The sequence below is a fragment of the Mauremys mutica genome, chromosome 1, assembly GCF_020497125.1.
Source record: "Mauremys mutica isolate MM-2020 ecotype Southern chromosome 1, ASM2049712v1, whole genome shotgun sequence".
Taxonomy (NCBI): Eukaryota; Metazoa; Chordata; order Testudines; family Geoemydidae; genus Mauremys; species Mauremys mutica.
In genome coordinates this window covers 342290060-342316157 of record NC_059072.1, presented here as the reverse complement: position 1 = coordinate 342316157, position 26098 = coordinate 342290060, and the positions used below count along the sequence as shown (strand labels likewise).

General features: G+C 45.6%; 1 protein-coding gene across 2 annotated transcripts in view; it reads right to left on the bottom strand.

The window, feature by feature from the left end:
- The window catches only part of ME3 (malic enzyme 3), a 202734-nt gene extending 182467 nt beyond the window's left edge, over nucleotides 1–20267 (bottom strand). The window contains exon 1 of one of the 2 annotated variants that reach the window (XM_045020317.1): nucleotides 19731–20267. In XM_045020317.1, coding sequence (XP_044876252.1) covers nucleotides 19731–19913 — 183 coding nt within the window. In that variant the 5' untranslated portion in view covers nucleotides 19914–20267. Of the gene's footprint in view, nucleotides 1–3656; nucleotides 3760–19730 lie in introns of those variants that run through there. The other variant, XM_045020323.1, reaches the window with a different exon arrangement.
- Nucleotides 20268–26098: the final 5831 nt, after the last annotated feature.

The window sequence follows — 26098 nt, the reverse complement described above, 5'->3', positions numbered from 1 at the left end:
CAGCAGCCACTTGAAAATGAAAATGTTAAAATTCCAGGTGCATCGAACCCAGACTCATTATTTCTATTAATATTTCACTTACCAGTGTATGTTTTACAGCACATAACTCACAGAAGGTCAATGACAATGTTACACAGTATCTGTAATTACTGTGTGCTACTCATTACGGGCCAGATCCAGAGCCAATTAGAGGCCATAAGAGGCAATACAAAAAAAATCTCCCATGGTCTACAACTGGCTTTGGATCAGATCCTAAGAGAAGAAACTCTTCAGGGACTCACCCCACATACAGAATTCATCAGCCCAAAGTCTTCCTCAGATATCATGAATCCATCAATTTCCCAGTGAAGTCTACTGGTTGTTTGCCACTGACTTCAATCAGGGCAGGCCCTAATAAAAGGTAATGCTGAATGTGCTGTAACACACACACACACACACACACACACACACACGCTAGATTCAGCACTGGCACAACATGACTGAGCCTGGCTTGAAGAGAGCAAACTTTCCATAAAGAAGAACTGTGCGGGATGGGGTAAAAAGCATAAGAAGCTGCCAAACTAGGGAACCTCTGTACTTCATGGGTTTTCCTTTTTACAGTGTAACTTGCTTTCTAACCTGAGATTTCAATTTAAATTCCAGAGATGGTTTTTGGTCTGAGTTACAATTCTTGTTCATTATTTTGTTCCAGTTTTTCTCTCTGTGTGTGAATTTAGTGCCTGTGAAAGTTGCTCAGTGGATACCCCTAGCACCTCTCTTCTTATTTATTTGCAAAGGGCTAACAGTGAGCAAGCGCTTATCTGTCCACAGAACTGGTACAGCACAAGCAGCAGGAGCACTAGCTTCCCCACACTGGCCTGTCAGAATGATTAAGGCCTAGTCTATGTGTAAAAGTTTTGCCACTATAGCTATACAGGCAAAACCCGCCAAGTGTTGACACAACTTATATCAGCACAAATGTGCTTTCGCTGATGTAGCTCATACTGGCTCAGCAAGTGAAATAAGCTATCCCAGCACAAGCATTTTTTGTTGATATAAACGTATCTGACACGAGGGCTTTTGGTAGCACAGAAACACCACAAAATCCCACCCTTAACTAAGACTGCTAGGCTAGCAACCATTTCTAGTGTAGTCCAGGCTTAAGCCCTGAATTACAAACACCACCTTTAGGGTGAGCATGCAGGTCTCTCTCTGACCATTCAGTTCAGTCCAAATTCTTTATTGTTAGGGCATGTTAGGCTCCAAGGCCTAGTGTACATTGGGGATTTGCCCTGACTACAGCCACGGTTGCTGGCCAGCCACCAGGATAGCAGCATGGATGCACACCCCTAGTGTAGACAAGTCATGCTGCTATTAGCACTTTGAAAAGAGGGTAAGCGGCACCAGTTGGACTCCATGAAAATAAGGGTTAGCTAATATTTCTGCAGAGGGCTGCTGAACATTAGCCACCAAACATTCTCCACTACCGGATTTAAAAGCATATGAGCGTTGCATTTTGTAAGTTTCATAGCATCTGTGGATTGAGACTCAAACACAAAACACAGCACATTCCTCCAGTATTGCAGAGCATTGCATGAAGGGTCCCTGCAGCCACAAGTGCATTTTCTCCCCTTTTCCTGAGTACGCCAGTAACAAAATGCTAGAACGCTGCCTCTTGAACCAGGCTGCTGAGCAAGTATTTGGGGACAGCATGACCACATGTTATTGAAACGTTGACCTTGCTTTCCGCTGTATTAGGACGCGTGCCAGCACACAGGGAGCATCTTTTGTGCTTTGTTCACAGCACCAAAGGACTTCTGAGAATGGATCTGAAACACATCAGAATAAACACAAGCCTGTGAAGCGAAGTATGGATGTAGATACAACTTCTCTGATGTGAGGCGGGGAAGGGAGGGGAATAGAAAGGGGGTGTTGGCTCAGGAGTTTGTCCTGAGGCATTGCTATAGCAACAGCCACACCTGTCACTGAGCATAGCTTGGCTTCCTTCACCATTAAAGAACTTTCAGCTAGGGTGGGGAAAGTCAAAAGGAACAAAACACCTTCCAGGCTCGACTACGACAGACCCTGCATGGGTGTGGTAGCGTGGGGGAGAGAATAAGGCACAAAACTATTCCTGTCCCCTGGTGCAGGAACTAATCTCATTCCTTATGCCCAAAATGCATGCGACTAACCTCACCAGCCTTCCCACAGGGAGACAGCCTTGCCTCCTCCTCTGCACCAGCCAAAGATTGCAGCAGAGCTACGCCGATCTATGCTCCAAGATTCACTATGATTAAGTCAGGCTCTATGCCCCCAGGAGTTTCTGCTGGAGCAGAGCCTCCCCTGATGTCAGATTTCACCGGTCTTTCTCCCTTCTACACAGCCACTGTGTTTGTATGGTTTGATACAAGGAACAGACAGCAGGAACGTCCTAATCATCATGAGGGACACTTGAAGGAGAGGCAGCCTCTCAAATACTCAGGTCCCAACACATTTTGGGCCCTAGAGACAAAGCACAACCCAAAATCGTATATTTCACCTGGCAGTAAAGATGTGATCAGGGCAGATCTCAGAGCACCAACATTATATCCTGTAGGACCCCACACTGAAGAGGAGAATGCGCTGCATTCATCACCACCTCCTTTTCAAGGGTAGCCCCAAGTAGAGAACACTGCAGTGATCCAGCCTGCAAGGGATTATGAGACAGGTAAATGTTGCAAAGTCTATAGAGAGGGAAGTTTGCACCCTCCTACCATGCCTTGGATACACATAAGAGGTACCAGAAGTGGCCGCCAAGTCAAAAGACAGAAGTGCTCACAAGCCAAACCCAGTTCGTGCCTTACGTAAGTTGCTTGTTCATAATACGATACGCAGCATTTTAGATTGCTGTCGCCCGTGGCTTCCTGCATTCAATATCCTTGACTCATCTTCTCTGTCCCAAAATGCTACAGTCTGCCCTTAGCAGGAAATATTTGGAAGCGAACTAGAAGCCTCCCATTGTATATGCAGGGCCTCGTATAAACAGTGACAAAGCAGTGGTGGATCCGGAATGAAAGAGATCTCCCAGGATACAGAGACTAATTCATCGTTGCTGTAATGCCAATGAAATCAATGGAGTTTCACCCGAGATGAATTTGGCCCAGCAATTGCAGAGCTGGAGGAGACATTTCTCTCCATGTCAAATATTAGCAGAGACTCGTCATGCTGCGTGCTCCACTAGCCAGTACCATGGATTATGAATGTATTAGCTCTAGACCAAACAAGGCTTAAAAAGTATAACCTTCTAGGGAGCACAATTGCCTCAGGTATTGTTTGTTCCAGTCAGGGTAATCTCCTGGGGTACTGCAGGCTGAGGAATACAGTGATGGAAAAGCAGCCATCTGTTTGGCAGCCAGAAGGAGACTCCTTAAAAATCAAAAGCACAAGCTTAAAACTCTTCCCATCCTATACCTAGGCCATCAACTGAATAGAAAGGATAGAGACCCTCCCCTCCCCCAGCTCAGAGCACAGACACAGAAGCCTACTGTGATTCAGTCTTAGCACCCACCCAGTCTCAGCACCCATCTTATACCATGCTCATCACCTTGATAGCCGGTCACCTCAATGCCTCATTTTGCCCTACATACACCCATCTTATTATTCTTGCTAATTTTAGGCTTAACCACTGCCTCACTTACTTGGTAGCACCCACACGGCTCCATGTGCACCAGGTTGTGTCACTGATTCCCAATATTCCAGTGGAACATTAGGGATGGGATACCCAGATACTCAGCCTAACTCTGCACCCAGAGAGTGAATGGAAAAGATTGAAAGAACACTCTGGCGTTCTAATGATTCACCAGATTCCAGTGGTACATTCCAATGATGCTGCAGCAGAAACCAGCAGTGAGGGAGTTAATTTCCCTCCCCCTAACTGGGTTCATTCTTAAGTATCCAAACTAGTCAATTTGTTTTTGTATAAGTCCCCAAGATAGCCTGCATGAAAAGTCCAAGAGGGCATTCAGTACAGACAAACTATAATATATTAGCTAGACATACAAAAGACCTCCTTCTACCCACTGCATCTGCACTGCAGCTGTCAGAAAAGTACGTTATCTATTCGAGGGGCTGGCAGGAACAATAACACCAATATTCCGCCATCCTCTAAAAAGTGCTCACTTCCAGATCACCATGTCTTTAGTGTTTGCAATGGCAGATCTTCAAAGGAAAACATTGATTTGACTCAAGAGTGGACATTTCAGCAAACTTCATAAGTAATCCCTAAGCTACCAACTGAATAATGCAGAATTTAAGGCAGTTTGGTGAGGGAGGAAAAAATACAATTGATTTTGGAAGCAATAACTTAATTCTTGTGCCTCCACAAATGTGTGGTCCAAGAGGGAGCTGTCTGGCTAATGAGTTCACACCTCTTGCAGCTCAATTAGCTGGCTAAATGCATTTGCACCCAGGGAGGCACAACAGGTGGATTCACAACAGCCCTGGAAAAACTGTGGTGAATAGAACACATGTATGGATCCATGAAGCCATAATGTGCAACTGATAATAAGTAACAATCAGTAAATTGTCTTCTTACTTCAATTGCCCCAGTGCCAAAAGGCCCAGCCCAGACAAACCGTAGATGGCACAAGGAAGCGGATACAGCACCTGGCCATATGAGGGCTGTGTATCATGAGACAATTCTGGGGAAGAAAGTAGCAGGACAAGGTGCCTCGGCCTCCTTAAAAGAGTTCAAGATCCCCAGAGAAAAGTCTTCATGCTCAGCCTGGCACGGGTCGCACAGGAGTGCAGGTTCACCTCTAAATCTACCCAGCACCACCTTCTCCCCCTTCCGCTGATCACAGATAGGGCAGTCAGAGGAGCCAGGCACTTTCCAGCACAATCTGTGCTGGCACTGCATTCTACAGCCTTGCCATATGGCCCTTGCAAGGGGTCACACTGAAGATGCTACTGAAGTCAGTGTCTGTGACACAGATCACGTTTGCTTTTCTAGGGATAGGCAGGCCTTACACCAAAGTGATGTAGGAGTTCTGCATCTTGGACAATGTCCTTCTATACTGGATACTGTAGCTGTCATACAACCCCTGGAGGGGATCAAGCACAGAAAATAGGGGGTATAGAGATACAAGACATAATTAATCCATCAGTGAGATAGCTGTTGGCCATCTAGGAGGGAAAGGTGGTGTTTATGACTGCGTTGGCTATAAATCCAGAATCCCTATGTCCTTCTGTTTCCTCCCCCAGAGTATTTACCCAGCTTACATCCTGAGTAGAAAGCCTCTGCTCTATGTTGGCAGAAAGGGCTTTTGAGTGTTTAATCAGTAGCTCTTCCTGGAGGGGCATTATTTCTGTGACTGTGGTGTTGATTTTGGATCTGAGTAGTTAGATTCCTCTTGCTCCCTTATTTTCTAAGCCATTTTCCCCACCACCTCTGCTTGTCCCAAATCCTGGGGATTTGGATACTCTCCAAAGATATCTGAAAATAGACTGTGTTTATATTGTGCACGCAGGCCTCTAACATACATAAAGGGATGGCATCAGTATATATCTAGTGGGTGCATCAGCTCAGTCATAAGAATAACCATACTGAGTCAGACTGCTGGTCCATCTAGTGCAGTATCCTCTCTTCCAACAGTGGCCAGTGCCAGACACTTCAGAAGGAACGAACAGGGGAATTACCGAGTGATCCATCCCCTGTCATCCAAACCCAGCTTCTGGCAGTCGGAGGTTTAGGTACACCTAGAGCATGGGGTTGTGTCCCTGACCATCTTGGCTAATAGCCATTGATAGATCTATCCTCCATGAACTTATCTAATCCTTTTTTTGAACCCAGTTATACTTTTGGCCTTCACAACATCGCTTGGCAAGGAGTTCCACAGGTTGGCTGTGTTATCTGAAGAAGCACTTCCTTATGTTTGTTTTAAACCTGACGCCTATTAATTTCATCGGGTGACACCTGGTTCTTATGTTATTAAAAGGGGTAAATAACACTTCCCTAGTCATTTTCTACACTCAGTTCAAGATTTTATAGACCTCTATCATATCCCTGTCACGTTCAGAGGAATAATAAGGTTATTTTTGCTCCTCTAAAGAGACAAAACGCATGGCTTTTCACTTAAATTCAAACAGCACTGGGTTGGTTTAGATCAGGGGTCAGCAACCTCTGGCATGTGGCTCGTCAGGGTAAGCACCCTGGCGGGCCAGTTTTTGTTTATCTGCCACATCAGCAGGTTCGGTGGATCACGGTGCCCACTGGCCGTGGTTCGCCGTCCTAGGCCAATGGGGGTGGCGGGAAGCGCCGCGGGCTGAGGGATGTGCTGGCCACGGCTTCCCGCCACCCCCATTGGCCTGGGACAGCGAACCGCAGCCAGTGGGAGCTGCAGTCCACTGAACCTACTGACGCAGCAGATAAACAAACTGGCCTGGCCCGCCAGGGTGCTTACCCTGGCGAGCCGCGTGCCAGAGGTTGCCGACCCCTGGTTTAGATTAAAAGTAAAACAAGTTATTAAGAAAAGGAGATAGGACTTTTAGTGAGTTCAAGTATAAAGGACAAATTTAGAAATGGTTACAAGCATATAAAAGTGAAAAGCACTTTCTAGAGATTAATACTTAACAAAACTACAGACTTGGTTCAAGGTAAGATTCTTACCACTCTTCTTTCCAACGAGATGTCTGACTACATGCTGGGTCAGGATCTCCCACAAAGACAAAGTGATCAGTACCTTTTATTCTTACATGAAAGATAACTTTGGGTTCTTTGCCTATCCATTTTACAGTCCAGTGACCCTTTGAAATGGATTCTTCTGAAGGTTACCCCACCAAGATAAAGTCCATTCAAACTGTGAGGAAGGAGACATGGGATCTGGTGGTGAAGAAAGTTCCATGGTGGTTTCTTCCCTCACTGGTGTTTGCTAAAATGCAGATTGATCCGTTCCTGCCCTCTACCGATGCAAATGAATGGCCACTTGACATGTGATGTTAATCAACTCTGAGGACACCTGGTTGGAGGCACTGGCTTGTCCTTTGTCTGGGAGAAACATGTTTACCCACTCCTCAGACTTGTCCAGTAAAACACATTTTAGTTCCACATTTCCTTCCTACTTGTATGGTCCGTGGAGCATTTAGTGTACACACACCATGCAAGAATATTAATGATCAGTGTGTTATTAGTTTTCCAATGATACCTTAAATGACACATATCAGATACAGTTTATGACATTAATGAACTGGGATACATTAAACTGGTCAGACCAGTGGAAACACATTACCAGATACCACTAAGCCCCTTGCTTTCTTGAATTGGGATGCAGTAAGGTTCACAATCCCCTCTTAGTCATCTCTTTTCTAAGCTAAATAGTCCCAATCTTTTTAATGTCTCCTATATGGAAGCTCTTCCATACCCCTAATCATTTTTGTTGCCTTTCTTTGCACTTTTTCCAGTTCAAATGTATCTTTTTTGAGAGGGGGTGACCAGAACTGCATGTGGATATACCATGGATTTATCATATTTTCTGTTTTATTATCTATCCATATCCTAATGGTTTCTAACATCATTAGCTTTTTTGACTGCTGCTGCACACTGAGCAGATGTTCTCAATGACTCCAAGATCTTTCTTGAGTGGTAACAGCTAATTTAGGCCTCATCATTTTGTATGTACAGTTGGGATTATGTTTTCCAATGTGCATTACTTTTTAGTGAGATCCCTTTGTAACTCTTCGCAGTTAGCTTTGGACTTAATTCTCTTGAGTAATTTTGTATCATCAGCAAATTTTGCCACCTCACTGTTCATCCCCTTTTCCAGTTCATGTATGAATATATTGAACGGGACAGGTCCCAGTACAGATCCTCGGGGGACCCCACTACTTACCTTTCTTGATTGTGAGACTTGACCATTTATTCCTATCCTTTGTTTCTTAACTTTTAACCAGATACTGATCCATGAGAGGACCATCCCTGTTATCCATGCTTACCTCCCTTAAGAGCCTTTGGTGAGGGCCCCGTCAAAGGCCTTCTAAAAGTCAAGTACACTGTATCAATTGTTTCACCCTTCTCCACGTGCTTGTTGACACCTCAAAGAAGTCTAATAGATTAAAGCATGATTTTTCTATAAAAAAACATGTTGACTCTTCCCCAAGATATCATGTTCATCTATGTGTCTGATAATTCTGTTCTTTCCTATAGTTTTAACCAATTTGCCTGGTACTGAAATTTGGCAAACTGGCTTATAATTGTCAGGATCACCTCTGGAGCCGTTTTCAAATGAGTGTTACATTAGCTATCCTCCAGTATCTGATACAGAGGTTGATTTAAGTGATCGTTACATACCACAGTTAGTAGGTATGCAATTTTGTATTTGAGTTCCTTCAGAACTCTTGGGTAAATACACTGGTCCTAGTGACTTATTACAGATTAATTAAACAATTTGTTCCAAAACCTCCTCTACTGACACCTCAGTTTGGGAATCCTCTGAGGGGAAGACTGATGCCAAGAATTAATTTAGCTTCTCCACACTGGCTGGTCATCTTTTGAGTGCTCCTTTAGCACCTCAATGGTCCAGAGGCCCTACCAACTGTTTGGTAGGCTTCCTGCTTCTGATGTACTTAAATAACTTCCCTGTTTTTCTGTCTTTAGCTAGATGCTCTTCAAATTTTTTTTCATGCCTAATTATACTTTTACACTTGATTTGCCAGAGTTTATGCTCTCTCTATTTTCCTCAGTAGAATTTGACTTCCATTGTTGTAAAGATGCCTTTTTGCTTCTAACGACCTATATTACTTTGCTGCTTAGCCACAGTGCCTTTTTAAAGAAATGTATTTGTGGTATAAATTTAATTTGAGCCTCTATTATAGTGTTTTTAAATTGTCTCCATGCAGTTTGCAGGCATTTCACCCTTGTGACTATTCCTTTTAATTTCCATTTAACTATCTTCTTCATTTTTGTGTAGTTAAAAGCTACTATGGAAAATGCAAAAGAAACTCACCAATATGAATGTTAAATTTCATTTTGTTATGGATGCTATTACTGAGCAGTTCAACTATATTCACTTCATGTACTAGTTCCTGTGCTCCTCTTAGAACTAAATCAAGAATTGCCTTTCCCCTTGTGGACTCCAGGATTAGCTGCTCCAAGAAGCAGTCTTTATTGGGTCTAGAAATTTTATCTCTGCATCCATTCCTGAGGTGACATATATCCACTCAAATATGAGGATAGTTGAAATCCCCCATTACTACTGGATTTTCTGCCTTTGTAGCCTCTCTATCTCCCTGAGCATTTCACAGTCACTATCACCATCCTGGTCAGATGCTCAGTAGTATATTCCTACTGTTATACTCTTATTATTCAAGAATATAATTTCTATCCATAGAAATTCTATGGTACAGTTTGAGTCATTTAAGATTTTTACTTTATTTGACTCTGTGCTTTCTTTCACATACAGTGCTACTCCCCCATTGGTGTGACCTATTTTTTCATTCCTAATATTTTGTACCCTGGTCGTCAAGTTGCAGTGGCTCAACAGCATGTGTACCAACCTCAGGGCAGACTGTTAAAAACAAGGGCACAAACCCCAAATTGGCTGTGAGTTCTGTACTTAGACTTCACCAACCAATTATAAAGTGCAAACTCATCACATACTATAACAGCCTAAACATGGAGTCACAGACAGACAGTCCCCTGGGGTACTCCAGTCTGCCTTGCCACCCAGGTGAGTATGCCTTTGTGATACTTGGTCCCTTACACCAAGGATTACAGCAATATTCAGGTTGCTCCCAGTCCTAGAGGACCAGTCACTTACTCCAGGTCAATTGAACTTAAGATCTCACACCAAAGACAACACTTGTAGCCAATCCTGTAATAAACTATATGCAGATTTATTAATAGGAAAATTAAATAGGACAGTTCTTTACAAGATTAAAGCAGGCAAACATATATACACACAAATGAGTCCCAATCTTACCTTTCAAAAAGTAATATGATAAGTAGTATGATAAGCAGACTCTATATGTCCTTAGGGCTAACCCAGGCTATGCACTGGGGATCTTTTGCTTATGCCTAGTAATCCTTGCCCACAGAATCCAAGCAGCATAAAGATATAGTTCCTCCTTGCTGGGGCTTTTTATTTCCTTCCCCATTTCTCCTTTGAACGGCAAACTCAGCTGATGGGAGGAATGCATTTGCAAATCTCATCTTCATGGCGGGAGGGGAGAGAGTAAACAACAAAGGCTACATCTACACTACAGCCAGGATCGACGTTCTGACATCGATTCACCGGCAGTCGATTTGGCGGGTCTAGTGAAGACCCACCAGATCGACAGCAGATCGCTCTCCAGTTGACCCCTGTACTCTACTCCCGATGAGAAGAGTAAAGGTAAGTCAACGGGAGAGTTTCTCCCATTGACCCCCCATGGTGTAGACCCCACGGTCACTTGACCTAATGTATGTTGACTCCAGCTACGTTATTCACGTAGCTGGAGTTGTGTAGCGTAGATCAACTTACTGCGGTAATATAGACATAGCCAAAGTCTTTTGCCCTCTTTAATGTTCCTCTCTAGTCCATCTAGTGTTGATGGGCCTTCACTGACGGGCAGGACATAACACCTTCTGTTGGAGATCTGCATTCACACTAATTAGGGCATGTTTACACTTGCCATTTAAAGCGCAAAAAGTCCCTTTTTTGCACAAAAATTGTGGGAGCATCTACACTTGCCAATAACTTTTAGCGGTGAAACTCGGAAGCTTCACCACAAACAGAAAACCACCTCCATGAGAGGCGAACAGTTCTTACCGCTGATCCTTTTGCGGTGATGTGCAAGTGAATATACGTTCTTCCTGTTTAAATAGCTTTTAGCCTCTGGGTGATCACTCTGGCCAGCAGCTCTGCTACTTTGACGCCAGGTAAACAGACGTCCACCCCACCCCCTGTAAAGCCCCGGGAACTTTGAAACTCCCTTTCCGGTTTTGTTTGCAGGTGCTCATCTGGCCAAGTGACCATGGCTGCTTCACGGGGAAAATGATCCGCCGCTTGGACCCTGCGCTCACTCCCTCTTCCCACAAGACCTATCATCAAAATGGAGAGAGCTGCACTATGGGATAGCTGCCCTCAGTGCGCTGCTCTCATCGGAGATGGAAGTGCTGCAAATGTAGGCACTATCTGACGCCTGTGGAAGTGAGTGAGTACACAAACCAGCGCTTTTCTTTCACCGGTTTCCTATTCCCGGTGAAACTGACAGCACAAAAACTCTGCAAGTGTAGACATAGCCTTAATGTCTCTCTCCTGTCTAGGGATTTACATGGTTATAGAGACTTACAATGCAACTGCTCAAATATTATGTTACAATATGGGATCCAGATGTTATAAATGAGATTAATTCAAAGCATTCAGTAACGTCTAAACACAAATACCTGTTTAAACAATACTAACACACAGGTGACCCAGACTGGTTCCAGCTATGTCTTTGTCAGTGTTCAGTGGAGATACAGGGAACCTGGCATGAACTGGTACCTGGTCTGCCAGCATCACACTGGTATCACCATGTTCCACTGATTATCCTCATTCCACCAAGTATTCACAATGCCTATTATATCAATAGCCTCATTTACTGCCAGGCCATCTAGGTCATCCATCTTAGTATTCAGAGTTCTGTTTGCAGTGTTGTTGTAGCCATGTTGGTCCCAGGATACTAGAGAGACAAAGTGGGTGCGGGACCATCTTTTGTCGGACCAACTTCTATTGGTGAGAGAGACAAGCTTCTGACATTACAGAGAGCAGCACAGCACTGCATAAATGCAAAAGCTTGTTTCTCTCACTAACAGAAGTTGGTCCAATAAAAGATGGTACCTCACCAACCCTGCCTCTCTGTTTAGACTTCTAGCTTTTGTATATAAGCTCTTGTACATGTTGTCAATATTCAGTTACTTGCTTTCATGTAAATGGGACTTTTACATTTGACTGTTCCTCACTGCCTCCTACCTCTACTTCATCAACTTCTTTCCTACCCGTTTTACTAGGCTATAGAGTTCCCCCTTTACTAACCTCATCCCTGAGGATCTAATCCCATATGGTCGACCCATGTGCTCCCCTGCACAGCGGCTTTCCCCCAACTCTTAGTTTAAAAAATCCTCTACAACTCTTAATTTTACATGCCAGCAGTCTGGTTCCATGTTTGGCCCATCCTTCTTGTACAGGTTCCTTCTTTCCCACAAGGTTCCCCAGTTTCTAATAAACTTAAAACCCTTTGCCTGATACCATCATCTCACCCACCCATTAAGACCCTGAAGTTCTGCCTGTCATTCTGGCCCTAAGGGCTGAACTGAAAGCATTCCAGAAAATGCTACCGTGGAGGTCCTGGACTTTAATCTCTTACCTAGCACCTTAAATTTGGCCTCCAGGACCTCTCTCCTTCCTTTCCCTGTGTCACTGGTACCTATTCCAGTCCGGCTCCTCCCCAGTACAGCACACAAATCTGTTTAAGTGTCTCATGAGATCCACAACTTTTGCACCCAGCAGGCAATTTGCCATGTGATTCTCCTGATCATCACAAACCCCGCTATCTAGATTTCTAATAATCGAATTCCCCATTACTATTACCTAGCTCAGGGGTTCTCAACTTCATTGCACCGCAACCCCCTTCTGACAACAAAAATTACTACATGACCCCAAGAGGGAGGCGCGAAGCCTGAGCCCACCTGAGCCATGCTGCCCTGGATGGTGGGGCCAAAGCCCAAGCCCCACTGCCCCGGGCCGTGGGTAGGAAGACCAGACAGCAATTGTGAAAAAATCAGGACGAGGGTGGGAGGTAATAGGAGCCCATATATAAAAAAGCCCCAAATATCAGGACTGCTCCTATAAAATCGGGTCATCTGGTCATCCTCACTGCGGGGCCAAAACCAAATGCCAGCCCCAGGCAAGGGGCCTGTAACCTGAGCCCCACCACCCAGTGCTGAAGCCCTTGGGCTTTGGCTTGGGCCCTGGCTGGCTTCAGCCCCGGACCCCAGCAAGCCTAAGACAGCCCTGGCGACCCCATTACAATGGAGTCCCGACCCACTCCAGGGTCCCGACCCACAGTTTGAAACCCGCTGACCTAGCTCTGCCTCATATCTGGAGTTCCCTCCCCTTCAGGGGTAACCTCAGTGCGAGAGGTTACCATGACATCGTCGAGAAGGGCAGCTCCCAGCCGCAGATATGGGATTGTTTCCCTCTGCTCCAGCTTGCTGTTCTCCTTCCCTGAGACTTTCATCCTCCTTAACAGCACAAAGTCTGTAAGGCTGGTGGGGATACTGCTCTATTGTGTCCCTGAAAGTCTCTTCTATGTACCCTTCTGTCTCCCTTAGCTCCAGCAGTGCAGCCACTCTGGCCTCAAGAACTTATACTATGTCTCTGAGGGCCACAAGCTGCTCCTACCATATGCGCACACACAGTAACTCCCCACTTAACGTCCTCTTGCTTAAGGTTGTTTCGATCTTACGTCCCTGCTCAATTACAGAACGTGCTCCATTTAAAATTGTGCAATGCTTCGCTATAAGGTCGCTTGGCTGCCTGCTTTGTCCACGGCTGGCAGCCCCCCATCAGCTCCTCTATGCCCTCCCCCCAGTGCCTCCCACCTGCCGGCAGACCCCACGGATCAGCACCTTACCCCTCCTCCCCCTCCTCCTGCCCGCGGCAATCAGCTGGCTTGTGGCATTCAGGAGGGAGGAGGGAGGAGCAAAGACTCGGTGCGCAGACTCCCCCTCCCTCCTGAACACCACAAGCCAGCTGATTGCCGCCGGCAGGATGCAGGGGAGGGAAGGGGGAGGTGCGAGGACGTGGTGTTCGCAGTTAAGGGGGGGGGGGGAAGAAGAGGTGGGTTAACAATGAGGCTTGGGGGAAGGGGTGGCGTGGGTGGGCCGAGGGTTGAGCCCCCTCACCTTGGTGCTTGCAAAGTAGGGGAAGCTGCCACTGCTGCTGCACAATGTACTTCTCCTAGCCTACAGCACCTTACGCCTCCTTGCCTGCCTCATTGTCTCCAGTGCCAGTGGGCTGTGCCTGTGTGGGATAAGGTGGGGGCACCTCCCAGCTATTGTACTGTACTGTATGGCAAAAAAAATTTCCCTGGAACCTAACCCCCGCCCCCATTTACATTCATTCTTATGGGAAACTGGATTCACTTAACACTGTTTCACTTAAAGTCGCATTTTTCAGGAACATAACTACAACCTTAAGTGAGGAGTTACTGTACATTTCTGGAATGTTGCATTCAAATTTGTTACATTAGTATTGCTACAAACTACTCCAAACACCCTCACTGTCTTAGAAATACAGCTCAGTGTAACTGTATACAGCTAGGAACAAGGAATGTAGGCCATATTTACAGGATGGAGGACTCAACCTGGGAAGCAGTTACTCTGTAAAAGATTAGGGGTTTGTGGTGGATAATCAGCTGAACATGAGCTCTCAGTGTGACACTGTGGCCAAAAGAGCTAATGTGATCCTCGGATGCATAAACAGGGGAATCTCAAATAGGAGTACATAGGTTATGTTACTTCTGTATTTGGCACTGGTGCAACCACTGCTGGAATATTGGGTCCAGTTTTGATGCCCACAATTCAAGAAGGATGTTGATAAATTGAAGAGGGTCTAGAGAAGAGCCACGAAAATGATTAAAGGATTAGAAAACCTGCCTTATAGTGATAGACTCAAGGAGCTCAATCTATTTAGCTTAACAAAGAGAAGATTAAGGGTGATGATTACAATCTATAAGAACATACGTCCAGAGCACCCAGGAAATTTAAATGACTGCTTTTGAAAATCCCACCAATGGCTTCTTAGGCAACTTGAGCATGGCTAAAATCCCTTGGGCAGCCAACTACCACTTGAACCCCTAGATAGTGGCCCAAATGGCTATCTGCATCTGCCCAGGCTTTTGAAAATGTTAGCAAATGTGTGTAGACACCATCCCTTATGTGTGTCACGTTCTACTTCTGCCACATTCAAGGACAGGAAATTAAAAGCTGCTATATCTGCACTTTTAAAAAACCCAGTGACTCATTCCTCTCTCCTGCCCTCCATCTATTTTTTAGGCTTTTCTATCAATTTGAGGGCAGTAACCTCATTGTATTGCCTCAGCAGGCCAAGGGTGCCCTAGCGTCTTGAGTGATTTTGGACGGGAGGAAATGCAGTAACGTTTACAGAAGGGGAGAACATCAGCACTTGGAGAGCATAGGATGACACAGGAGTAAGGTTGTGAAAAACCCAGCATCTTGTGTGCAGCCGAGCCCAAGCTTTCAAATAGCTTGGATGCCTGTCCTGACAACATGTTTTCAAAGACCAAGCATCCTGCCATGTTGTTCTTTGAAAGTGTCCCTTGTTGTAGGGGTGTCTAAAGCTGGCTGCTCGAATCCTCTGCAGAGTATCCAGAAGAGGCCACTTGAAAATTCCTTTCTATGTGACTTTCTTCAAAGTCACATAGAAAGTCAGTGACAGAACTAGTAACAGAACCTAGGCCTCCTGAATCCCAGTCAAATGCCTTAGCCACAAGACCATCTTTCCTTTGTGCTTTCTGACAGAGGTTGCAATATGTCCAACTCAGGCAGGACATACTGGTGCACTTTTAAGTCATAAGGATTTGCAAATTGGTGGTAAATATATATCATAAGGATTTGAGACCCCAAAAGTTAAAGCTCCAACCACCACATCCCAAGCTCTAGACATCCTCGACAAATACCTAGAAATAAAATTCTTGGGCTTTGCGGTCTCCCCTGAATATCAGTCGATTTGGGCTATTTTAGGCAAAAGGGCAGGTGTGATTTTCAAGTTTGAAAGGCCTTCATAGAGAGCCCAGACAACAGCTCCCTTTGTATTAAACCAGTAGAGCTCAAGCTTTTACACTGATTACTAAACTAACTCACTCTCCATGTGACTCTGCTGCAAAGAGACAGTCTTTTGGCCAATGGGGTCCTAAGCCATTAATGTAGACGTCAAACCCCACACCTTAAACGTCACCGGGGAGCTATTAGGCTACCACAATAGCCAATACAGAGTGTAGAGCACCAAGGTGATCATTACACAGTAGGACACTACATTTCTGCTATCTGAAAATGCAAGAGCATCTGGAAACCTAACCAGACCCCTAACTGGCAAATTCACATAAAAACAGCAGACTCAGACCCGAAACCAAAGCAGCAGCTATGATTCTTATCACATAGCATTCCATGATCACAGATAAGTTGGATAAACTGCCTGGAACATCCCACCTCAAATGAAGATAGTTTATTCTTTAGTAATTATAATATTCTGTGCTATGTCCAGTAAAGAAATAAAATCCTGTTCTGAATTGCTCAGAAAGAACAAAGTACATAGCTCCAGTTTACTGGAGAGCCATATATAGGTCATATATATGGTCCATGGTTTATATATATATCCTTTTCCATGGACCATAATGAGCAGATCCTCCCTACCTCACAGGGGTGTTGTAAAGATAAATGCATGAAAGATTGTGAGGCGCTCAGCTCTTATCCTAACAGGGCCATATAAGTACCTAAGATAGAGATAGGCAGAAATATGGAATTTGAAACTGAGGTGTTGCACATTGCAACATATTTCACCAGTGACAGAAGCTCTTCTTCTCCCCTTCCTCTGCATACATCCAAGTACATTAATTCTTAACAAGAGTCTTCCATAGCCCTCATGGAAGAAAAAAAACCCTTCACAACAGGTGTGATTCTTAAGGAAGAACCCAATGGGAGCTTAGCCATTGACTTCAACGGGAGTAGGATCATGCTCTAAAGAAATATCATGTAGAGATGATTTGTACTGGGTGTGCGAACGATGTCAATTTGAAGAAATACTATATTGCATCATACCAAGTGATTCACTTTCAAAGGTTACGGTAATAATTATTCAGTAATAATCAATACATGTAATCTCAGTAGCAACACCAGATATTTCGCTCTGCATAAAGTACTATTGCACGAGGCTAGAGGACAAGATAGCATCTGAACAAAAAATATCTGCAACGCTTTAGCAGTAGCAATTGATCAGTGTTCATGTATAGCTGACAATGTTCATAATCTTTTCAGCCTTACAGAGTTTGCCATAGAGTGATTCAAAATGATGCAGAAGTCCAGATTCCTAATATATAGATAACCTGCAAAGCTGCATATGCAGAACTGCCTTGAGTCACAGTGCTCCTATGTATTTGGGGATGCAAAAATCATATATATTAAAATAGCACCTGAAGGCCCTAGCCCATTGCACTAGGCACTGTACAAACATTAAAATAAAATATGGTCCCTGCCCCAGATAGTTTACAATCCAAGTACGAGACAAGAGATAATGGGTGGATACAACAGACAGCAGGAGTATAAGGTAACAGACAATTTTGATCAGTACAAAAGTGTTCACAACATGTTAACTATCTAATCATTATCAAGTTTATGGTAGGCATGATTTCTAAGAGAGCTGAAGTATTTTGAATAATTAGTAACAATATTAATGTAAAGTATCAGAGAGGTAGCCGTGTTAGTTTGGTTCTGTAAAAGAAGCAAAAAATCCTGTGGCACCTTATAGACTAACAGACGTTTTGCAGCATGAGCTTTCGTGGGTGAATGCCCACTTCCTCGGATGCAAGAGTGGAAATTTCCAGGGACAGGTAAATATAAGCAAGCAAGAAGCAAGCTAGAGATAACGAGGTTAGATCAATCAGGGAGGATGAGGCCCTGTTCTAGCAGTTGAGGTGTGAAAACAAAGGGAGGAGAAACTGGTTCTGTAGTTGGCAAGCCATTCACAGTCTTTGTTTAATCCTAAACTGATGGTGTCAAATTTGCAAATGAACTGAAGCTCAGCAGTTTCTCTTAGAAGTCTGGTCCTAAAGTTTTTTTGCTGGAGGATGGCCACCTTAAGATCTGCTATTGTGTGGCCAGGGAGGTTGAAGTGTTCTCCTACAGGTTTTTGTATATTGCCATTCCTAATGTCTGATTTGTGTCCATTTATCCTTTTCCTTAGAGACTGTCCAGTTTGGCCGATGTACATAGCAGAGGGGCATTGCTGGCATATGATGGCGTACATTACATTGGTGGATGTGCAGGTGAATGAACCGGTGATGGTGTGGCTGATCTGGTTAGGTCCTGTGATGGTGTTGCTGGTGTAGACAACAGCCACACCATCACCGGTTCATTCACCTGCACATCCACCAATGTAATATATGCCATCATATGCCAGCAATGCCCTTCTGCTATGTACATCGGCCAAACTGGACAGTCTCTAAGGAAAAGGATAAATGGACACAAATCAGATATTAGGAATGGCAATATACAAAAACCTGTAGGAGAACACTTCAACCTCCCTGGCCACACAATAGCAGATCTTAAGGTGGCCATCCTACAGCAAAAAAACTTTAGGACCAGACTTCTAAGAGAAACTGCTGAGCTTCAGTTCATTTGCAAATTTGACACCATCAGTTTAGGATTAAACAAAGACTGTGAATGGCTTGCCAACTACAGAACCAGTTTCTCCTCCCTTGGTTTTCACAACTCAACTGCTAGAACAGGGCCTCATCCTCCCTGATTGATCTAACCTCGTTATCTCTAGCTTGCTTCTTGCTTGCTTATATTTACCTGCTCCTGGAAATTTCCACTCTTGCATCCGACGAAGTGGGCATTCACCCACGAAAGCTCATGCTGCAAAACGTCTGTTAATATTAATGTAACAAATCTGAACCCAGCGTTGCTTAAACATACACATGTATATGATTCTCAAATTCAATCTAAAATATGCAGCTGTATGAGTCATAGCTAAATTACTTTCAGGTCCTATTTTGGATTTCCTGTGAATTCTTCCAGAGAAAGGAACGCAGAATAGGATACCCTGCCATTAAGTTGGTCTATGCTGCAGCTTGAGCAATACTGAGAATCAAGACTTCCTCTTCCACATGGGAAACACTAGTTAGGGCATAGAACAGACAGCTATAAACCCATCCAAGAGAAGCTTAAAAACCAAACAAAGCCAAATCAAACAAACTCAAACGTGCTTGTCTTAATGCAAAGAAATAAATGGCTGGTTCTATATCTAACTACCAAGTACTGGGAAATGCATTGCAGTATCCTACCTGCTAGAAATGGTCTTTTAAGGAGCTATCATATTTTTCCCCTGCACTAACTTTTGGCTAAATGGAGTTCTTTTGGATAATACACACTTGATTCAGTTAAATGTGTACCTGGCACAAAGGGGCCTCAATCAGGTCGGAGTGTTACCACAATACACACAAAAAGAGAGAAATGGGAGACTGCCCCAGAATGAAAAGGCAAGTGTCTGTGGCCACGCCTAGGCCAATCAGAAAGTGAACGGTTCTGTGAGGTGAGGGGAGGGAAATTTAAAGGCACGCTGGGGTTGTGTTATTTCACCCAGAGTGCTCCAAGGAGAGCTGGGACCAGTCCCAGGCTACCCTCGGGTCATTCTGCGGACAGCTGAGCCGGACCCCACGCACCAATCAAAGCCGCTGCTATAAAAGCCGGCTGCAAGGCCGGGGTTTGATTGGTTAATGGCAAGCGGCGGCCCCCCGGCGCGCTCCACCCCATAACAACAATAGCCAATAGCCCCGGGGTCTCTAGCTGTCCCCGCGTGCCCCGAGCGCCCGCTCCGGAGGAGTCTGGCACACGTGCCCCCGCGCACGACCCCAGCCGAGCCCGTGGGGCCGCTTTGCAGTGTGGACGCGGTGCAACATCCACGGAGCTCGCCGGGCCAAGCGCCCCGCGGCCGGGGCAGGCAAGGCGGGGCACGTACCTTGTTGAGATGGGGGTTCCTGGTGATGTCGTAGCCTCTCTTCTTGGTGGCCTTGGCCGGGGCGCCTCGGGCTTCCCCCGAACGGCAGCCTCTGCTCAGAGGGGGGCTCAGGAGAGGCAGCCACTGGCTCGCCCCCGCCACCCGCAGCAGGCGGCGCCCAGCTCGGTTGTAAAGCGGTATCATCGCCTCGGGAGCCCGGCTCCACCTGGTCCGGTGCAAGCCCCAGGCAAAGCGGTCAGCGAGGCAGCTCTCCCCAGGTATCTGCAACGGTGGGGGAGACCTGGGGGCCTGCAGAGATGGGGGGCAATCCGGGGGCGGGGGACCTCACCACCAGCTCTGCCCCAGGGGCGGGTGCTGATCGCTGCTGGTTCCCAGGCGGCGCAGGGCTCCGTGCTCATCACCCAGCACCAGCAACTACCTCAGCCCCTGGAGCGACCCTGCAAAAGCGAAAGCAAACCCAGGAAGCAGATCAAGTAGCAGCTGCAACCCAGGGCCTGGTTGCGGCGGAGGCAGCGCCTCCTCCCAGCCGTCCCCCCACCCCGGACCCGTCAAAGCTCAGATGCTCAGGAGAGGGAGTGTGATCCCGGCGTCTGCTTCTCCAGGGTCACCGGGCTGCTCCCCTGCGCTGGGAGGGATGGAGGAGGTTGGTCCGGATGGAGATCGTGCAGCTGCTGGGCCACCAGAAAAATCACAGCGGGCTCTTTCTTCTGCTCCCCGCCCCCATCTAGCCAGCTGGCAAAGGGGAGAGAGCCTGGAGTACAGGGGCTAGGTTCATTCCCCCTGCACCACCCAGCCAGGAACTGGAGGGATGGAGCTACCCCCATCCCTTCTCTGCACCCCCTGAGCCAGCAGCAAGGAGAGAACATGTGGGTAATGAAGCTTGATTCCCTGTCCCCTGAAAGGCGGCTGCAGAGGTTCAGACGCTCCCATGCTAGCAACAAGGATTTAAGGGGCAGGACCTCTGTAGGCCCCACCATCAAAACATAGATCTGGGGTGCCTTGAGGTGTGATCCTGGCAGAGCCGCAGGGGAGTGCTGTGCTCATGCCCCCTCTCATCAGAGCCTGCTTATGGGATATACTGCTGGTGGCATATTACGCCCATTACATACCCAGCAAATAGACAAGAGGACAGATAGAGGCTTAGCTACGTGGGAACTTTTTATTCAGTACTCAAAGTACATTCACCTGCAAAAAACCCAGCACATGTGTCCAAATGTTTTGAATATTAACGTTTGAGAGACATACTGGTCTGTTAAACGTATAGATCGAGATTGTACTCATAGAATCTCAGGGTTGGAAGGGACCTCAGGAGGTCATCTAGTCCAACACCCTGCTCAATTTAATAAAGTAACTAGAAATGACACAAGTGTTTTCATGAGACTCTCCGTATAATCAAAACCAACAAGGAGTCCCTGTGGCACCTTAGAGACTAACGAATTTATCTGGGCATAAGCTTTTGTGGGCTAAAACCCACTACATCAGATGCATGGAGTGAAAAATATAGTAGGCAGGTGTATATATATATTACAGCATATGAAAAGATGGGAGTTACCTTACCAAGTGGGGGGTCAGAGCTAACGAGGCCAATTCAAACAGGGTGGATGTAGCCTATTCCTAACAGTTGATAAGAAGGTGTGAGTATCAGAGGGAAAATTACTTTTTGTAGTGACCCAGCCACTCCCAGTCTTTATTCAGGCCTAATTTGATGGTGTCCAGTTTGCAAATTAATTCCAGTTCTGCAGTTTCTCATTAAAGTCTGTTTTTGAGGTTTTTTTGTTGAAGAATTGCCACTTTTAAGTCTGTTATTGAGTGTCCAGGGAGACTGAAGTGCTCTCCTACTGGTTTTTGAATGTTACAATTCTTGATATCTGATCTGTGTTCATTTATTCTTTTGCATAGAGATGGTCCTGTTTGTACATGGCTGAGGGGCATTTCTGGCACATGATGGCATATATCACATTGGTAGATGTGCAGGTGAATGAGCCGCTGATGGTGTGGCTGATGTGATTAGGTCCCCTGTTAGTCTTCAGATCTTTCTGTTTATCTTCTTGTATAATGTCTCTTTAAACAAAAGTTACCTGTGGTAATGATTGTTTTGTTTCTGATATTTACATGGGAAGGATTTGTAAACTTGTTAAAACTCCCCCTTCCCCCCCCCCCAAAAAAAGAAAAAAACTCCAATAACTAAAGCAAGTGGCATATTAAGTAGGGCCAAATTAGTGTGACACTGGGGTCACGGGTTAAAACTGAGAGCTCTTTGCAAAGCTAGGGAACATCAGTCCTTTCCCAAAGCCCTCTCACACAACCTTCAACCATGAAAAAGGAGGGAGATTGGGACAAAGGACTGAGGCCTGGTCTACACTACAAAGTAAGGTCGACATAAGCCGCATTATGTCGAGTTAATAATATGTGTGTCTACACAACCAAGTCCCTTCCGCCAACCTAAAGGGCTTGTAAAATCGACTTCTGTACTCCACCTTCGCGAGAGGTGTAGCGCTTCAGTCGACATCCAGATGTCGACATGGGGATAGTGTAGACACTGTGCTGTATAATTCGAATGAAAATTGGCCTCCAGGAGGTGTCCGACAGTGTTTCGCTGTGACCACTCTGGAGAGCACTTTCAACTCCACTACACTTCAGCCAGGTACACAGGAAACAGTCGCCCCCCCCCCCTTGGTTAAAGCCCTGGGAACTTTTCAATTTTCATTTCCTGTTTGATCGGTGTGGAGAGCTTGTCAGGACAGCCGACAATGGATGCTCAAGGCCGCAAACACGCTCCAGCATGGAGCACACAGGAGGTGGTGGATCTTATTGCTTTGCGAGGAGAAGAGTCTGAGGCAGAGCTCTGACCCAGCAGAAGAAATGCTGACATCTATGCCAAAATCGTGTGGGGCATGGGGGAGAAGGGCTACATGAGGGACACACAGCAGTGCCATGTGAAAATAAAGGAGCTTCAGCAAGCATCCCAGAAGACAAGGGAGGCAAATAGTTGCTCTGGTTCTGAGGTAGACATGTCGCTTCTTGGTGGCAACCCTATAGCTACCCCAAAACGCTCCCAGTCTGTCTTAAAAGTTGCAGCACAAGACCTCTCGCCCGTGTCTTGTGGCCTTATTCACCATGGTTGTAGCAGCAAACCGACTCTTGCAGTAGCCAGCTGTTCTGCTTAAGTTGTGGCTTGCAGGGAAGTGCATGGAGGGGTGTTTCTTTTATAAAAAGATTTAACCTTGCACCGGAAACAAACAAAGTACTGTCAATGCTACCCTGGTGCTTTGTATTCTTTGAAACTGAAACCTTGTCCGTAGGTGCATCCTCCACACTAGGACAGAGACTTTCCCAGATTAGAAGGCAGAAAAAGACAACTCGGGATGTTCAATGTGTTAATGCATGCCTCTAAGAGTGACAAGATGGAGCTCAGCTCATGGAGGATTACACTGTCCCACAATGACCACGAGGACAGAAGAGCATACAGGGAACATGAGCGTGTCACACAGGATGAGATGGTGCAGGGAACATGAGCGTGTCACACAGGATGAGATGGTGCAGACTATGAGGGAACAAACAGACATGTTGAGGCATCTGGTTGAGAGGCCAGAGTCCTGCTGCAGCCTATGGTGAACCTGCTGCCATTGTCGCCCAAGTTCCACATCCTCTTCTCCCAAACGTCCTAGGATGTGTGTATGGTGGGGAGGGGTCTGGTATCCCTTGCACTCAACTCTAGGGGAGGGTACAAGGACCAGAAGGCGCCCATTCCCACACCTTTGATTGTTATTGCACTGCAATTGTAAGCAAGCTGTCCTTGTTTCTCCCTTCCCCCTCCCCCCCCCCACACCAGTGTTATCAGCCCTTTTGCCTTAGGTTATCTTACTTTTCTTTGCGGTCTCTCAGTGTGAGCTGCCAGGTGATCTGCCTGCACCCCCCACCCGCCAGAAACTTTTCTCCCTTTGTTTCACAGATATTATGGAGCACACAGCAACAACAATGGGTATATTGCTTTCATTAAGGTCTAACCTAGTAAGCAAACTACGCCAGTGGGCTTTTAAACATCCAAAGGGCACATTCCACTACCATTCTACATGTGCTCAACCTATGGTTGAGCTGCTCCTTACTGCTGTCCAGGCTGCCTGTGTACGGCTTCGTGAGCCATGGGAGCAAGGATAGGCTGGGTCTCCCAGGATCATGATTGATATTTCAACATCAGCAATGGTTATTTTGCAGTCTGGAAAGAAAGTTCGTGCTTGCAACTTTCTGAACAGACTGGAGTTCCTAAAGATGTGCACATCATGCACCTTTCCTGGCCATCCCATGTTGATGTTGGTGAAGTATTTCAATAGAAGTTAGGAGCGTAAATACTTTTGAGGATCTGGACTTTATCCTTTCTGTGAACAGGGGATAACATGCCTTACTTTGCAGGGATATTGTGAGGACAAATAAGGTAATGGGGACCAAGCCTGTACCTTATCTAGATAGACACATTACCCACTTGAAATTTAAACAATTAAAAAAATAGGTTTAGCGCCTACATTTGCCCTGGGGTCCCCTTCTCAATTTCATTGTACAACCCCATTTTCCTGTTTTTAAACATGTCTCTTTCCTTCCTGCATTACTGTGTGAAAGAAACAAACAAAAACACAATTGGGGAAACTGACTAACTCAGCAGAGGAAACAGTGGTACTGATTATACACAAAGTGTTGCTCAACTGCACACACACACAAAAATAGAAAAAGAATTGGTTTCTCTCCTTACTTTTCTGTGTGTTACTTGTGACAACAGTACTGAAACCATTTCTGGACATTACTGATTGGTGGCTCTTTCATTCACTAAAGTTTGGAAGATCCTCTGGAAATACAAAGGCAAATGCCACAGAAATAGCTACAAATAAACAAGTCTCAGAGTTCAAAGCAGATCATTTCACATTTAGCCTTGTCAAATTACAAAATAAGATTATACTTTGTTCTGTGCATATATTTTCTTCACTTGCTCTAATAAGCTGAGATATAAAAAAAGAACTGTGTAATTACAGAGTTCCTGCTGTAATGTGCTGACACTCTGAGCTCCAGTTCAGCACTGATGTTATTAGTCCCACAGCTGAGATACCAAAAAATATTTTGTATTCTTATAGCAGCCTCCCCATCACAGAGAAGCACACTGTACAAATATTTATAAGGCATCTAGATACCACAGAGATGGACAGGTAGAATTTAGCTTCTCTGAGGGAGATGAGTATTGCCATCACTACTTTACAGAGGAGAAACTGAGGCATAGTGAATATCTATGTATCTGGATACTCACAGGGCTCCCAATTAGACTCACAACACCCCTGTGAGGTAGGGAAGTACTGTCATTCTCCATTTACAGATGGGAAACTGAGGCACAGAGAGACTAAGAAACTTATCCAAGGTGACACTGGCAGCCAGGGAATTGAAACTGGGTCTCTCAAATTCCTGGCCAACATCCTAACCACTGGCCATCCTTCTTCTCTTTAAGGGTAACATTTTCAAATCTGGGGAAGGACTTGTGACTTGTGGCACTAGTATTTGAAAAATGTGGCAAAAGTGACCACCATTGTGACACAAGAGGTCTGTGGCAGAGCCAGGGAGAGAACCCAAATCTCCTGACTCTTAAGCCTGTACTTCAGCCACAAGATCAGCCTTCTTTGGTGCATCACCAAAAAAAGCCCAGTTATATATCTACATTTCCCAGGTGGGAGGTGTCCTTGGAGATCCTGCATCAGTTTCTCCTCTGTGTACATTAAAGTAGTCAAGATGAGAGGAGTCCAAACCATGGAAAACTAGTTAGCAACATTATTCTGTGTAGGGTTGTAAAGTCAGGTAAATTAGTTCTGCATGGCACTATAAAGGTGGACAGGCTTTGAATTAGTCTAATCTCCTCTTCAAGCCCATTCCACAGCTGAACCCCTTCAGATGAGAACACCTTATTTCCAGCTCTCATTTGCTTTCTCCTTGGCTTTATAAATTGCCTTGTCCCAGAAGAGCTGTCTTAGAGGATGGTGGTCTAATTGCTGATGCAGCCTGTTGATGGCTTTGAAGATCAGGACCAAGGCCTGGAACTGTCAGTGGAAATGGCCTGAGGGCGAGTGGAGGGATCAGAGTACATGTGTGATGTGCTCATAGAGACCCGGCCCACTGAGGAGGTGGGTCGCTATATTCTGCATGAGCAGGAACCTCTGCATGGCTTTCACTTTTAAGCCCAGGTACAGTGCGCTGCAGTAGTCCAGACTGGAGGTGATGAGTACATGGATCACAGTTGTAAGATCATAGTCTGGAAGCAAGGGGCAAAGTTACCCAGTGCTCTGAAAGTGGAAGGCGGCATTTTTGCTACAAATATTACTTTGTTGCTTAGCAATGTC